Here is a 16,541-nt window from a genome sequence, read left to right on the forward strand (position 1 = left end):
TAGGTGCTTGTGGATTTTCCTGACAGCAGAGACACCTTTCCCATAGGCCAAGTTACTCAGAGCTCCATCCAACCTGGCCTTGAACCTTTCCAGGGATGGGGCACCCACAACTTCCCTCGGCAGCCTGCTCCAGTACCTCACGCCCCTCACAGTGAAGAATTTTTTTCCTAATATCTAATCTAAGCCTACTCTCTTTCAGTTTGAAGCCATTCCCCCTGGTCTTGTTACCACACGTAAACAATCCCCCTCCATCTTTCTTGCAGGTTCCCTTCAGGCACTGGAAGGACAAGAAGGGAACCCTGTGTCCGCTTCGCCCCTGTTCTGCCTGTCTGAGGCTGAGGGCTTTTCCTCGCGGCCCCGGCCCGGCCCAGGCCCTGCAATCCCAACGCGTTTCCAAGGCGTTCCCCTCCGGCCCCCCGCGCTCCCCTCAGGCTCCCGCGCGGCGCCTGCGCGCGCCTGCGCACAGCCCGCGGGCGGGTGGCGCGCGACCCCGCCATGGCGGCTTGGACGTGCTGCCGGGTGGCCGCCGTGTCCTGCCTGGTGCTCTGCGTCTCCCTCCTCCTGCCGCGCACCTTCCTGCCCCGGGCCGGCGGCAGGCAGGAGCCCGGCGCCGCGCCGCCCGAGGGTAAGAGGCCGCTCCTCGCCACCGCCCCCCTTGTCCCTCCCCGGCCCGGCAGGGCGCGGTCCCGCTCGGGCAGCGTCTCGGGGTGAGGCCGGGGCGGGCGCGCTGTGGGGGCTCCGTGAGGGGCCGGGGCCGCACGCAGGGAGCTCCGCCGCCTGGTATGGAAACGTAGCCTAGTTCCCCCTTCGCGCGTCACTCCCCCGCGCTCCTCCCTTAGCGACGTGTGGAGTGGCGGAGGATTCATCCGTGGTTACCGCTGTGATCTACTTTCTTTTTTTTTTTTTTTTTTTTTAATAGTTTAAAATCTTCCAATTTTATTTATGTGTGGGGTATTAAAGCTTCCGAAAAGTGACCTACTCATTCCGCTTATTTTGTTTGTTCTGTTTTTCTTGGCAATACATCCCTTCATTATTTTGTTACTTTCTGTACGGAATGCTTTTGTTGTTGCATATGAAATAAAAATTCATTTGAATCGCCTTCATTGTTCCGTTTCCTAACGCCAACGTTTTAAACTTTTGTTTTCATGCACCAGATTCTCATAATGTTGTGGGCATGTGATGGCTCATTTTAGGCTCATGTCCTGTCCGTGCAGCCCCCCAGCTGTGTCCTTCCTGCCTGCCCTCCCACTCTGCATGTCCTATCTTAAGTTCTTAAGGAACGGGTTCATACAAGCATCTCCCATCCTTTTTATGCCCATTGCCTTTTACTGTAGGGCTTTCTTTCCCCAAGGCACTTCACAAAAGTAGCTGGTCTCATAACCCCAAGTCTTGGTAGAGAAGGAGTTTTGCCCAGGGCTGCCTGCACACCACAGATGAGGCTGGTGGAAGCACGGAGAGCTTACAGGTTCTTCTGGATGCTGTCCCACAGGGACTCGTGTTCAGTGACAGTGTTCTGTGCATCCCTCCAACAGCCTGCTTCTCCCATGTCTGCACACTTCAGTGACATGGATTTCATTTAGTATTTCATTTCAGGGTTTTCTAAGGACGTTCAGGCTGAAGTCACTGCTAAAACAATGTTACGTTGAAGCCAAATATAGGATTTCCATGCCACAACAGCACTTTCATGGTTACCATGTGTATTTTTGGTCTTTAAGAACTTGAAAATACCTTGGTCAGCACTGCAGATCTACAGGTTTATAGTTCCATTGCAGAATGTCCTCACACTGAAAACCTGAAATGGAGCTGAGTTTTTGGCAGCACATCAAGAGCAGTACTGTGAGGGCACAGTGCAGGGCCCCATAAAAGCCCAGCAGCCATCCGGGATGGGAGCAGATATCGTGGGAGGTGGTACCTGGCTCCCCATTAGCTCTGCCCCTGCTCAGCTCCCAGCTGATCGCACAGTGGTACAGGATGCTGGAATTTCACACACTTTTCCCACAGCAGTGCAGGCCTTGGCAGTTGTCAGTGTTGTGGTGCTCCTCTCTTTGGCTGCAGGTTGATCTGACAGAGAAACTAGCTTGGAAAAACCCAGCAACAAATTTTTGTCCCGGTTATTTTCAGTGCCGTCTGGCTAATGAATGATGCTTGTACCTGTTGTAGCACAGCTGGCCTTGAGCAGTGCTGTGATAGGGTGTTTAATCACAGCTGCAGTTAAATGCTTAGAATAGGGAGCATTTCTCTTTCCATGCTCAGTATTATAAATACTTTCCATCATTCTTGCAGAGATCACAGGACAGCACAGATCAGTGTGTGCCTGGTGCAGCACGAGCACCCAGCACTGCTTCCCTGTTGGACTGCAGCACCTGTCTTTGGCTGAGGATGTAACAACTCTCCTCAGCTGATCAGTTCCAGATGAGAGTTTATAGTCCATATTTTTAGCTTGATAGCAAGGATTTCATTACACCTGCTCTGTAGACCAAAATTTATTTCACCTGAAGTTATTTTTTTTTTACTGGAAGAATAAATCTTGATTGAACTGCTCAATTCATGTCTGTCATAGTCATCCTCTTTGGTGCACTGATTACTGCAGTTACCTGACAGGAGTTTCAGGGGCTTGAGGTAATCATGTCATTCTTGAAGTTAATAAAGTGTTTATTGTAGTCTTGGGGGCAAAATGTCTCTGAATAAAACATGCTTAAAGTTTAGTACCATTTGTTAGAACTCAGTGTTACCAGAAGGCTTTTTATCGAAACAGGCTTTAAGCATGGAAATGGCACTTTCTCTAATAAAGCCATTTTCAGATGTCTCTTTTAGGGAAATGGTGACCACAGAACTATAGAAGTTAATATTATCTTCCAGGCAGGAATGCTGTTCTTTTTCACAGTAATAATTTCAAGTATATGACAAAGCTTACTTAAAGAACTTACTGTGTTTGTATCACATTCCTTGCTGACTTCATAGACAGGCATTAGAAGGTTTATCTTTTGTTAAAGAGGAACAAAAAGGGGACCTACTTGCTGTTTAAAAGGTACATTTTAAGTCTAGTGTTCATAAATACATGCCACGCATTTTGTAAAGCTACTCTCTAAGCCGGCAGTTTCAGAAAAACCTTACAGCTCCATGGCAGTAGCAAGCCCTGCATTCTTGTGAACAGTCAAGTTTCATCAGCTTTGCAAAAAAAAAAAAAAAAATATATGGCACTTCAGGTAACTCCTCTGCTCAGCTTCAATTTGTGCAATGCACACATCAGTTGCCTGCTGGTGTCTTGAAGAAAATGAAGATTTTTCCTCCAGACCCTTCGCCATGCTCGTGGCCCTCCTTTGGGCACTCTCTGATAGCCTAATGTCTTTTTTATATTGTGGTGCATAAAACTGAGCTGGTAGTGTTAGAAAAGGGGATAATTACTTGGGCTTTCTGTGGGCAGACGTGTTGGAGAAATTAGGGGGTGGAGAATAGCAGTAGAATATAGTGTATAAGGTGAATTATAGACTGGCTTGAAAGAGAATTTGGTTAAATGTCAAGAAAACAGTTTCTGTACAGATTATTCTAAGCTGTTACACCAAACACGCAAGTAAACCCAGAAGGACATTTTGTCTAGACAACATAAAGTTGCATCATCATGGAGTCACTGTGTCTTGCTGTATGTTGCTGCTTGCAGCTTCAGAACTTACAGGTAACTCGTCTAATTGGACAGAGAGAGGGAGGAAATAAATAGTTTATGAAAATGCACTGCTGAGAGGGGCTAAAGATTGACTCAAGTGTCCTGAAGTGAAGGCAGCAGTATGAATGAGTCTTTATTGGCTTTCACCAGAGGGGGAGGTCCTGCAGAGCCTACTTAGCAAAAGCTTTCCTTAGAGGACACATCTCCTTTAAATAGCAAGTCCAGCACAGCAGGGGAGAAAAACGTGCAAAATTTCTGAGTTTTGGATTGCACAGAAGTGAATTTCACTTCTGATTCCTATGATTATCTGAAAAAGGGGTGGTTTTATCAGGAAAATGTAAATAGCACCTAAACATCCCTAAATGTGGGAGTCAGAGTAGTTTAAAGATAGGTTGGAGGACTGGAATTTACATTTCTGAGGCAGTAGGATAGTTCTGTATCCCACTGTCACGTTTGTCTGTTCTTGGGGCTTTCTGTTTGGTTTATTATGAGCACAGAGTAAGGGCCCTTCTGTGCTCATCAAGTGTCACTTGATTTTCTTGATGGAGAGTGTGTTGTTGTCTCCATTTGAAAGTGGTTTGTTTCATCCTTGGAAATGTGGAATGTTGTTCAAGTCGAGTCACGGTGGCACCCAAATCGTTACATTTTCCATTTATGTACCATGCATTTAAGAGCTTTGTGTGTATGTTGCTTTCAAGTTGCCTGTGCCCTCCATTTCCTCTGTAATTTGCATGGGTTCTTCACAATAAAAAACTATGGAAGATAGTATTTGTTTATTAAGGAAATAATTATAGAAGTGTAAAATCAACAGGGTTGGTTTATAAGTAGGAGCCATGAAATTCCCCTTTGAAATTATTTTGGTAATGAAATGTCTAGTGTCTGTCCCCTTGGCCTGATTATATTTAATTGAATTGAATATTTTAAAGCACAATCGAGGCCTTGTGGATAATTTAGAAAACTATTCACCTTAAATGCAGTTTCACCTTTGTCAATTATTTTCTGCTCTCTTAATATCTCTTTTTTTTCTTCAATAAATAATATTTGCATAAGATGTTTTACAAATGTTTACCTACCCTGCTGCTTCATCCCCACCTCAGTGATACTGCTCTCTGCACGACATCACGCTCGTTTCCACAGTGACCTACTGCTACAGGGCATTGCTGCTAGAGCAGGGGGACTTTCTTGTAAATAAGATGCTTGCTTTCCATGACAGACTTTGAATAATTCACTAAAATTTAAGTGCATGATAACAGCTTCCTCGAAGTTAAGCTAATCTGGGAGTGGGTTTGGTCAGTGGTGCCGTACCCTGGCAGTTAACACTAAAGAACTCACGGAATGTGTGCTATCATCTGCTAAGAAAAATGTGTTTTTAATAGTGGAACTTCATGAATTATTGATAGCACATCCTAATAAGTGTTTACTGCAATTTTCTGTGCTCAGGAATTTAGCTGCCTATGATGGTGTTTCCTAGCAAGACCAAATGTTAATTCAGTGGTTCTCTTGTGTCTTATAAAAGTATTTGCAGCTGTGTACTCGCAGAAGTAAAGTTAGTTCTTTTCAGTGCTGCTTCAAACCTGCTTTTCTTTTTCTTTCTGCAAGCACAGGCAGCAGCATGTGTACCAGGGAGGGGGAGTTTTCCAGCTGGGATCAGGGAGTGAGCTGCAGGCCAGCCTGGCAACTGCTGACTCTGGTGCTTCCACCAGCGCCTCTTGCCACCAGATTCCCTGGCAGAGTAACTGAGTAATTCAGCTCAGCACCAGTCTGTGGAAGGGAGTGCAGGTGCATGTCCAAGCTGGATATGGAGATGGAAAGCAGGATGTCAACTACACAAAGGAGTAAAATAGTGAATTTCACAGCAAAATTGTTGAATCGATGGCAGCAAGAAAATGGAATCATGCATGAGCTTACATTTATTGAGGTTCTTGCACCTTTCAGTTGCATGAAATCATCTGCAGCACTGTTTCAGGCTCTCTGCAGTCTTCCTCTAGCATCTGTACATCCATTTATGCTTGCTCTCCTTTCTTGTGTTAAATTAGCTCTGCCTAGAAAGGTTAGAAACCTCTAATTTTTTTTCCCTATAAAATGCCAAAGATAATATGTCCTGGGCTATATTCAATCTCCTTTCTTACATTACTTTACCTTAGACATTTTAAGGAGAACAGCTTGAGGTAACACCACTTTTCTTAATCTTTCATTACTGGCTTGGTAAAATCAGATAAAATACTATTTCTTATGGCAATAGCCAAAAGTCTCTGCTGGGCAAACACTGCAGTCGTGCGTCAGAGTGTTAAGTGGATAATGATTTAGACATTAATACATTTACACATTTATATGCCTTTGAGCAAAATTGAAAGATGAGGCTCACAGTGGAAAAAATGATATGTTTTAGGGGGGCTTTGAGGAGAGAAACAAGCAGGAATTTGGCATTTCATCCTGCTGGAGATGCTGATCCATCAGCTATTTGGACAAGAATATGCCTGTTAAAGTCCATGTTTTATTAATTGTCCTGCCAGCTCTTCCTCTGCTTAAAATCAAGAGATTTTAATTGTGTGATTCTACTCTTAATGGTGTAGGAATAAAATTGCTAGGAGTAAATGGCCTTAAGTAAAACCTGACTCTCAGCACTGCACATCACAAGAGACTGAGGACTGAGTTTACAGATTTAGTCCAACAAGTTACTTATTCATCAGTGGTGGTGAATTTACAAGCAGAGAAAAGAGGTCACTTGCACTGCTGCAGGTTTATGCTACGTGTAAAAGGGTGGAAAGTACCTGGAGGGAAATGATCATTGTGGGTTTTTTTGCAGGGAAGCTCGGTCGCTTTCCTCCGAGGATGCATTCCCACGCCATTCCCGACAGCCGAGCTGTTCCTCATTTTCCAAGGTCTCACCTTACTGAAGCAGTTGCCAAAGCCAAGGCAGGTGGAGGTGGTAGTGGAAGCACTGGTGGAACTGGGAGAGGTCTTGTGGGACAGATTATCCCTATATATGGATTTGGCATCTTCTTATATATCCTGTACATTTTATTTAAGGTAAGACCAACATAAAGTGAAAAGTCACTTTGGGGAAAAAAAAATTATGCTCTCATTTCAGTACCTTGTTCCATTTCAGCTCTGCTCAAAAAAATGCTTATGCTGAACCTTTGCCTGGTGGCCAAAAGATTGGCATATGCTGTGAGTTTTGCTGTTGCAAAGACTGTAGCTAAGAATGCAGAGAAGGATTTCTCTGATCCTGCATTGGCCTCTGACCTCTTACAGTTTTTTAAAGGATTTTTTTTTCCCTGGGAAAATGTGCATATCTAGAGCAATGTTAGATTAATTTTGGACATAAGCATAGTATTCTTTTCCCTGTTTTAAGTGGCTACATATTATATGTGCTATATATGTCACATGCTGTCATTTGTTCCAAGAGTCTTATAGGAGTTTTCAGCTGGCAAAATCTCCCGGGCATCTGTCATGGTTTTGCAGCTGGGTGTGCTTTTCTGGGGCTGCCTTCTGGCATACTTCAGTTTTCTGTATTTTTTTCCATTGCCTCTGGGGCTTACCTATTACTGTTGTTGTAACTCATAGAAGGGCCATGTTTTCTTCCTCATCAGCTGGCTTCCAAGGGAAGAACCACTCCTGCAGAGCGGAAATGCCCTACTGCTACACCTGGGAACATGAAGAGGAAAATCAGTGAGTGTGACTCTGAGTTGTATCTGTGCACCTGTTGACTCTGTAAGGGGCCAACAGGGTTCTTCAAGTTCTGGGTGCACTGTAAAAAAACTGATGTTCTCTCCCCCCAAAAAAAACCAAAAAACCTGCATGATCTTCTGTGCTGGAATGAGCAAGAGTTAAAAAGACTATTGCACTGTCACTTTCTCATCTCATTCAGCCAGCGAGGCTGTGATAGCAGCCTGATCCCAAGCCCCTCTGGAAGGAATGGCTTTTCGTGAGGTTTGCTGAATTAACTGCACGGATTTGCTGAAAAGCTGTATCGCTGATGATTAAAAATGGATAATAGCATGTCCAGCTGAAATTATTCTATAATCCCTAATAGTCTAGTAAGAGCATAGAAAGATACCATAAAAGCTAGTTTCAGTTTTTTGAATTGGTGAATTCTTAGCCATCATCAGGCACTTCCCTAATTTGTCCTTTTCCTTGTTCTGCAATGCACAGTTCTCATGCATGCAATAAAGAGAGCAAATAATATTCTGAAATGTTAATTTGATTTTACCTAAACATTGTTGAGATAGATTCAAGTATTTGTAGGCACTTATTAGATAAATTAATAAGCTTATTACTGAGAATTGGAAGAGTAGTTACCATTACAGCATTTAAATGTGTTGTGTTTAGCTGGCTAAACTGTAATAGGAAAGAAAAGTACTTAGGGCTTTATAGAAAGTGGTAGCAGGAAGGTAATTCTCTTAACATAGCTGCAATTATCTTGACATTAATGCACGCATTAGGAATACCTAATGTACTCAGTGCTGTAGATTGTGTCTCCAGTGCACTTGTACTGCATTGTGCCTGGCAATTTTGGGCAATATATTAGCAATGGTAATTGTATTTTTTTCTCTGATGCTTGGTAAGAGAAAGTAACTTTGCAGTAAGTTAATTTTGCCATCATTATATCCCAAGGAACTAACGGTGAAAATTCTTGTGCCTTTTCCTAGAGCTCTTAATTTATATTCCTAAAGCATTCATGGCAAGCTGTAGCAGAGCAGGGGACAGGTCACTACATTTGGAACCTGGAGATTGAGTCACCATTTACACAGTGACTTGGAGGAAATAACTTCCTTTCTCTTTGCCAGTTTCCCTTCCTTTAAAGTCTCAGACATGCAAAATAATGACATCAGTGTTGCAGAATAGAGATCTTTCTAAAACCAGGATGTTTGTGGATGGATTTCTCCATTCCTACTTCGGTGAAGTTCCATTGTGCCTTTGTGCTGCTCAAATGGGTGTGCCTGAAGCAGCTGAATATTTCATTCACCTAGGCTGGTTTCATTTTGTCCTGCAGTGGGGAGCAATGGAGTCTCAGCTGTAGGATTTTGAGCACGAGCTACAGAAGCCCAACAAGGAGTTCAAGCATTTTTTTTGGCATCCATGCTGCTGCACCTTGACTGTCAATGCTTTCAAAAAGCCAGTTTGGGTGTTCCTGCATTGTGTCTGCTATTGTACTGTGGCCACAATAGTCTGGCCACATTTTTAAAGAAAGGTGCAAGCACAGCTTTGCTCCCCAGGCGGACACCATGGGCTCACTGTTAATCATCCCAGCAAGCCTGGCACACCTGGGCAGGGCTGGATTCAAGCCATCAAGCCCATGAACTTCATTCTCTTTGAGAGAGAAGTGGCTTCTCAAACATTGGACTCATTAGAAAATGTTCAAATGACCTCTTGTTTCTGCTTCCATGTCTTAAGAGGGAAATTCCATGTGAACTATTAATTCTGCAGGAGACAGGAAAAAAACAGCCAACCAAACACACAAAAACCCCCACGGTGTTTTCTTTCCTTAAACTGTAATCTCCAGGGCATTTCCAGTGGCCCACTCACTCTGCTTATTGGGAGATAGGTTGGGAACATTTGAAAGAAGGTTCTTTCTGTGTGTCCTATCACCACTGGTAATATTCTTCACCTTCTTAGGCCAGGAAAAGTAGGTAGAACTCCCTCAGCTGAATGTTTTAGTTTCCTCACAGCCAGTTTGGTTTGGTACAGCATTTGCTACCTGTGATAATGGGACAGGGATACATTTTCAAAGCTCCTACTGACAGATCTTGGGATTTTTTTTGTTTGTTTTACAGCTGACTATGAACTCACTCAGCTCCAGGAAAGACTCAGAGAGACAGAAGAAGCTATGGAAAAATTAATCAACAGAGTAGGACCTATGTATGACAGGTGTGTTTCAAATTACAGCATTTAAAAAAGAGATTCTACTCTGATTAGAAATTAACCTTTCTTGCATTCTCTATATTAAAATAGCATTATTGTTGCTACTTCAAATTATAGAAGTTTGATTCTACACGTCACAATTCTTGTTCTGCAGTTTTTCTCTTTTCAGCATCTATATATAAAATAAATAATTTTTTCGAACTTCATTTTCCTTAAGCAGAAAAGCAACTATCTCTATTTCCTCCCTTTGTACCGAGTGTTATTTGGAAGAAAATGACAGGTATGTGTAAACAGAAGATAAACCATCTACATTAAAGTACATAAAACAACCTGTTTTACGTGACCAAAGTAATATCCTGAATCATTCTTTTCCAGTTCTATGGATTATTTTCCTAAATTGAAATTCTGTTATAATCTATGTCAATTCCTGTTAGAATAACCATAAAATATTTCTTTAAGGCAGAATTGCATGATAATTTGATTACATAACTTAGTTCCACCCTGTGAGCAGTAAATTCATGCATTTGCTTCTAAGTATAAAAGACAAAGGGTTGTAAAATTGGCATTCAAAATTTTATTATGTTTATAAATGTTTCCTACAAATCTGATATCACCAGTCTACATTACAAAGAAGCACTGGGAACACATCTATGTTTTTCATAAGGAGTAAAAAGAACAGATCCACTGCACAACTGCAGTGTTTGAAAACTGAAATACCATAAATATGAAGGTGAGAGCTGCTGTGGTTGTAAATCATGTTAACTTTGTCTGGATCAGCCAAGTCCTGTTTCAACCCACCCTGTAGGAATTCTGTGCTGAATGTGCACATTTTGTTCATTTATGCCTCAAAGGACTTCTCTCTCAGTGTAGTTTTGCCCACTTTGTGCTGTGCCCTGTATTGTCTTGGGCAGACAAGGTGACAAGGTGCCCAACTTGCCCATGTTCAGCCAGGTTCCAGGGGGAGAGCCCCTAAACTGCCCTGGTTTTGTTAATGGAACAGAAGGATCCTGCTTCAACTGCTACTCATCTCTGTTCTGGAGAGCTGACACAATGCCCTACACGTACCTCTAAGCTGACAGAAACAGGCTTATGAGCTGCCTAGATATTGTGCTGACTCTCAGGATGGGATATTTTTTTTTACTGAGAAAATCGGTTTAGGGTCTCATCCAGTATTTGTTCCACTCTGTGTTACTGGCCCAAAGCCTCTATTTAGTAGAACTTCCCTTCTTTGTTCAACCAGACTATTTATATAGATGGGTCTAAAGGTCTCAGGGGAAATGAGAATCTGAATCCAATGAAGAATTTTGTATGTTGCTTCTTTGAAGAGGAGGGGAAAAGCACTTCTTGATAGAGCAAATAGCTGTTTTCAAACACTTTGAAGCTTTCTTAATCTACTCATTAATTTCACTAATACTGGATAAATCTATTAAAATAAAACCTCTGGTTAGGAAGTGTAGTTAGACCAGAGTACTGAGCTAGGCTTATTCAATCTGGATATTGATAGATTTAAATAAAAAGGAAAGAGTAAGAGAGTAAAAATGGCCTGAGCTTCATTTATTGATATGCAGTTAAACAGAAACCCTTACACAGAAAAGTAGAGACAGAAATCACTGGTATCAAGTCTAAAATAATGCTGGAACACCCCAGGTGAGACCATGGCCTGTTACACCAGGTATGGCAAAGCAACAGCCAGCTGGACAAGTGGAGCTTTAGTGACCGAAGGTCATATTCTGCACTGTCACAAAACCTGATGTGGCACCATAACACACAGTGCTTGTCAGAGTGCTGAGGGCTGGGCTCGTGCCTCAGTGTCCTCTCACTGTACCTCAGGAGCATTCTCCCAGCTGAACTGCTCCCGAATTCATCCTGGATTTCTTCTGCAGCAGATTCTTAGAATCCAAAGACATTCTAGTCTTGGAAATTTTCTTCCAAAAAATTGCTTTTGAAATCTGGATGAATTTGAAAGGATTGTTAATTCTCAGAGAATGCTGTACCATGGAAAGAAATCCTGTTTCAAAGGAATAATACAACTGTGCTGTGTGATTTTATTCTGCTTTCTTTTGTAGCAAGCGTACATGTTGTTTTCTTGCTATGACTTACCCTGCTCCATTTCTTTGCCTTTCAAATTCATTTGAGTGAAGTGAGGCTGGAAGACCTCTCAATACTATGAGCTGGTTTTCTCAGATGGGATAGCTACTGTTACCCAGCCCTGTGTTATAGAAGGTAGAAACTTGGATTTGCTTTTTGTTTTAAAGGAGGCTTGAAGACCAACCTCCAAACCAGCTGAGGAGACCTCCTTCCAAACTAGCACACCAGCTGGAATTGCTACACCTTTAAGTAGACAAACACCTTTCCAGAAACGCAAAACTATCAAAAAGTACAAGTACAGATACTTCTAATAAGGCCTAGCATGTTGTAGGAAGAGGCAAGGTAAAGAAAGCAACAGGAAGAAAGAACTGCCTTGCCAGGTCCTCAACAACGTAACCAAAATTTTCTATTCCTGGTATTTAGGTAAGAGGTAGAAATAATGCAGCTCACTTACCTGTTTTTAAAGTCCTGTTTACCATGCTGTCAACTGGAAAAACTTTCCTTTTTATCATAAGCTGAGCAAAGGTGATATGGAAGAGTGAGAGGCTCCATGGGGTACCAGTTTTTGGGATGTAGCTGCATATTAATAGTGATTATTTTAAGATCATGAAGTTAAAAAAATACCAGTTAACATGTCTGAGGTGCCATTTTAGATTATTTTCCCTGCAGTCATGATGGCTCTTTAGAAAATGTTCTAATCTCAGGGTAAGAATAAGAAACCTTTACTTTACCTGTTAGTGAGCACTTCGGGACTCTACAAAGTGTAAGTATTGCCATTATGAAAAGTAATAGTTGTGTTGGAGCTACCAATACAGAGAGCAAAAATAATGACCTTTTCTTACACTGTAAACCTTCTGCATCTGTTATCCTCTTAGTATTCCTAAGCTCATGATATCCTGGTAAATCTCCCTCATGCAGGCAGCCAGATGTCTTATACACTGCCAGCATCCTACAGTAAGTCATCCCAGAGGCCTTAAATGAAGTCACAATAAAACATGGCCTTTAGTCTCTCCCTCTCTGCAGGGAAATTTGCCTTTTAAGGGAGGTATTTGGGGGAGGGCTCTGAAATGCAGAGCCCTTGTGTTGCAATAAGACAGTAGTGTTTTCTAATGAGGGTATCCCACATATTAGGCATTTTCCTGTATGAAATGCCACAGTGATGCAGCTGATTGATTGATCCTGTTATCTGAGCTGGCTTATCTGCCCAATGTGCTAAAGAGATAGGCCTCTCTGTCTTCATCCAAGTGATATATATTCAAATTGGGTACAGTTTTGTCTGTAAAAGGAGGATTAGTTTGGCAGTGCTGTCGCAGCTTTGGTCAAAGGCTGATGAAACCATTCCTTTTTGTGGGCCTCTTAGTTCACATCTCAGATTCCACATCTGCATAAGCCAGGCTTTTGGGAAGATGCTGCCTCACACATTCAGTTGTTTGTGGAAGAGATTGCCAGCACAACTTGGGGGCACTCAGTGCAACCTACATGTAGTGTTGGGATATCAACTTTTCACACCGTGGGGCAAAGTGCTCCTTGGTGGAAATGCAGAGAAGTGATGTTTTGCCTTGTGATCTCAGTGAAACAGTTTAATCTGAGTAGGTGCTAGTGAAACCAGCTCCTAAGTTCAGCTACACACACACACCCACCTGTGTTTGCCTCTGTGCACAAAATCCAGCCCAGGATCAGTACTTCCACCACCATCACACCAACCAGCAGGAGGAAGCTAATCTTGGCTTTAACCCAGGGTGACTTTGCTGCCCTTGGTGGAGTAGCCATCGTGTCACCATCCTTCCCATATAGGCAGAGTGGCACCAGAGTACCTACCTCTTGAAGTGCTGCTCCAGTCCCAGCAGTTGGTAAGAGGAAAACCTGAAGATGGACATGGCAAGCTTATTAGAATTCCGATGACTACAATGAGGTTCACATAGATACTGACCACCTGGAGCCAAACTCTGTTTCTTCATCCCTACGATTCACTGAGCAGCCTACTCAGTGAATCTGCTCTTGGAGATTATCTGTCTGCTTTCCAGACCAGAGACCACCAGAGACCATCTGTCTGACCTCACATACAACCTACAGTTCAGCATTCTGTGCATGCCAGGGCCACCCTTTCCAAGTAACTGGGGGCAACAGATCCTGACTGAAACCCAGATGCAAAAGGGCGCCGAAGGAGTGGCTTGAACTGGCATTACTGCTCAAGAACAACTTAAACCTCAAGATAGCATGATTCTAAACTCAGGGTGAAACAAGCACCATCGGTCAGAACCATTTGCACCCCTGGTGGCCACCAGTGTCTTTCTTATTCCGACTTACTGAGTTAGCAGACCGCAGAGCACCCCCCCCAAACACTACTTTTTTTGTCCCTAAGATTTTTAGGAGTCTTTTTTTCTTTTCAGAGAAAATAACATGTAATGACAACATGATCTTATCTATTGGAAGCATTTTTGTTACAGCAACAATTGTATTGCCTAAGCAGTATTACTAGATTCAGCAGTGTAGAACCAGTCAAAAGTTTGCTTTGAATCTGATAAAAATCTCAGTCCTCTCCCTCTAATTCTAAAGGGCAAGTTACAGTTAAATGTAACACCTTCTTTGCATTTTTAAATCTTCCTTCCTATTTTTCCCCGCCGTCTCCCCACCAGGCTGCATTGTTGACTGTGTATAATGACAGGATGATCTGTCCAGCTTGCAGATTTAGTGGTCATAATGAGGGATCATCAGAGTCTTGAGGCTAATGACTGTGAGAAATTTTGATCAGCCCCACAAGCTACACATGTAGCACAGATTCAGAATTCCATTTCCTTATAAAACTTCACACCAGGCACTGCACCCTAATTCTTACCTAACACACTTTTATAGGCAAGAAATTTCTGTAGTGTCTTTTGTACCATAACTCTTTTGTGTGTGTCACTTTCATCTTGCTCTCACATTGGCTTTACCTGCCTTCCTTTAGCTGTTTAAAGTCGCAGGCTTTTTGGATGAAGGGATAAATTATACCCAGGTGAATTGCAGAGCACAAGCAGATGTTGAGGATGGGTCACACTCCTCAACAGGTTTCTCCAGACTGTGCTGCTGGCACGGACCAAACAGTTGGGTTCAAACTGTTTTCATAGCTTGTAGTAACAGTGGACTAAATTCTGGTGTCTAATGTTTGCTAGCAGGACCCAAAATGTTACAACAGACCAGGAAAAAATGTTACTTCAACAACTCAGAGAAATTACTAGAGTTATGAAAGAAGGAAAATTCATCGATGACATCTCTCCCGAGAAGGAAGCTGAGGAAGCTCCTTACATGGCGGATTGGGAAGGTAAGTGAGAGCCTTTCTTATTACCCTTACAAGAGAAATTGATTAAGGATTCCTCACAGTCCCAGATCCTTTGAAAGCATTGGTTAACTTTATCCTTCCTTTCCAGAAGCCAGTGTTCAAAACTTTGCAAGAGGTTGCTTGGCTTTTTTTTTTTTTTCCCCAACCATAATAGAAAAAAATAGATTTTGAGGTATCTGGCATTTCTTTTAGTGTAAACACTGCACTATCTGCTGCCCAAAGTGCCATATGAATATTCACATATGCTCCATGTGCTGCTGGGGCTTGGCAGCTCTAGGTTTGTATCTGTCCTTGTCTTTGCTGGGCTGGATTTCTTGACAGTCATAAAACCCCTGGCAATCAGAATCAGTATGCTTTAGATAAGTTACAGTTTTCACTTTTGATTAGCCATTCTTTGTTTGCTCCAGTGTTGTAAAAGTCAACTCTGGGAAGTCTGTCTTATAAAAATTATTTATTTTAATGTCCTTTCCATTCTGTGGTGTTTACCTGCTACATAAACGTGTTTTCAAGATATCTTGAGCTGCTCGCTGTCATAATTTTAAATGCAGACTTAATTTCTTGCTTTTTAAAAAGCTTTCAAAAATGATCCAAAATATGAAGCATAAACAGTGGCCTTGAGCTCTGTTCATAAAGTCAAGTTTATGATGTTATTTCTAAAATGAAATGCACAAAGTCAGTGATGTATCTGTCTTTTCAGCTGTCTAAGTAATGCTGTTTATAGCAAGTGTTCAAACCATGCATCAGTCAATCTGTAGGCAAAAAAAAAAACCCCAAAGGATCCATTTAAAGATATAAGACACACCATTTTTACCTGTTAGCCCCCACAGCTTCCAGCAAAGCTCAGCTTTCACTCCTGAAAGTCAGGGCTGATATCCTGGCTCCCTAAAAATAAGTGAATTTTTTCCATCATCTCCCAAGAAGACATGCTTTGCACATTCTTGCCATGGATTCAATACTGTGATGTGCACATGGCAGTAAAGAGCTGACATGTGCACTGGCAGTAGAAAAACCAACTGTCCTGGCCAACTTTGCATCCCCCACTGAAGTCAGGACTATTAAATGCTGGTAATACTCCAAGCTGCATATCCCTTTTTTCCTAAGGTTATCCAGAAGAGACCTATCCTGTCTACGACAATTCTGATTGCTTCAAGCGCAAGCAGGACACAATCCTTGTAGATTACCCTGACCTGAGCCAGCCCTCTCCAGAAGAGCTGGCAGAAAGAATGGAGGGCATGGAAGACGAGGAGTATCCTTATGATGAAACCCTGCTAAGTGATCTCACCATGGGAATGGGTGGTCAGGATTTAATGCAGACAAAGGATGAGGTAACTCTCATCAGTGAGGAGAAGAGCGACCTTCCTCACAGCCAGAGTGCTGGGGAGTGCTGCTGTTGCTGTGACGATGATCCTGCTGTCGTAGCAGAGAATGCTGGATTCCACTCAGAGAGCTGCAGTGAAGTAGAAGAGACAAGCCAAGAGGACCTGTCTGTGGAGTCAGAAAATGAAAATGCAGCACTGGAAAAGCAAAAAGTCAGTGATTCAGAGGAGACAGGCACACTGAGAAAGCGCAACACCAAAGTACTGGATTGATAGGGACAACAGTGGATGC

At 42.5% G+C, this 16,541-nt stretch overlaps 1 protein-coding gene and 1 long non-coding RNA gene across 3 annotated transcripts; one reads left to right on the top strand and one right to left on the bottom strand.

Moving 5' to 3' along the window:
- Window positions 1-490: 490 nt before the first annotated feature.
- Window positions 491-16,530, top strand: RIC3 (RIC3 acetylcholine receptor chaperone). 2 transcript variants are annotated; one of them, XM_069016810.1, is made up of 6 exons: window positions 491-625; window positions 6,468-6,691; window positions 7,255-7,333; window positions 9,439-9,532; window positions 14,767-14,915; window positions 16,035-16,530. In XM_069016810.1, exons 1-6 carry the CDS (start codon window positions 496-498, stop codon window positions 16,520-16,522), a joined length of 1,164 nt encoding a protein of 387 aa, XP_068872911.1. In that variant the 5' UTR covers window positions 491-495; the 3' UTR covers window positions 16,523-16,530. The 2 variants fall into 2 exon arrangements, with proteins under 2 accessions (XP_068872911.1, XP_068872912.1); XM_069016811.1 differs by having other exon boundaries at window positions 14,770-14,915.
- LOC138111294 (uncharacterized) lies at window positions 11,012-16,301 on the bottom strand. The gene is made up of 4 exons (XR_011151312.1): window positions 16,216-16,301; window positions 13,433-13,477; window positions 12,069-12,190; window positions 11,012-11,475 (listed from the first exon to the last, which is right to left on the bottom strand). It is a non-coding gene; the product is annotated as an uncharacterized lncRNA (long non-coding RNA).
- Window positions 16,531-16,541: the final 11 nt, after the last annotated feature.

This window comes from Aphelocoma coerulescens, chromosome 5 (assembly GCF_041296385.1).
Source record: "Aphelocoma coerulescens isolate FSJ_1873_10779 chromosome 5, UR_Acoe_1.0, whole genome shotgun sequence".
NCBI classification, from domain to species: Eukaryota; Metazoa; Chordata; class Aves; order Passeriformes; family Corvidae; genus Aphelocoma; species Aphelocoma coerulescens.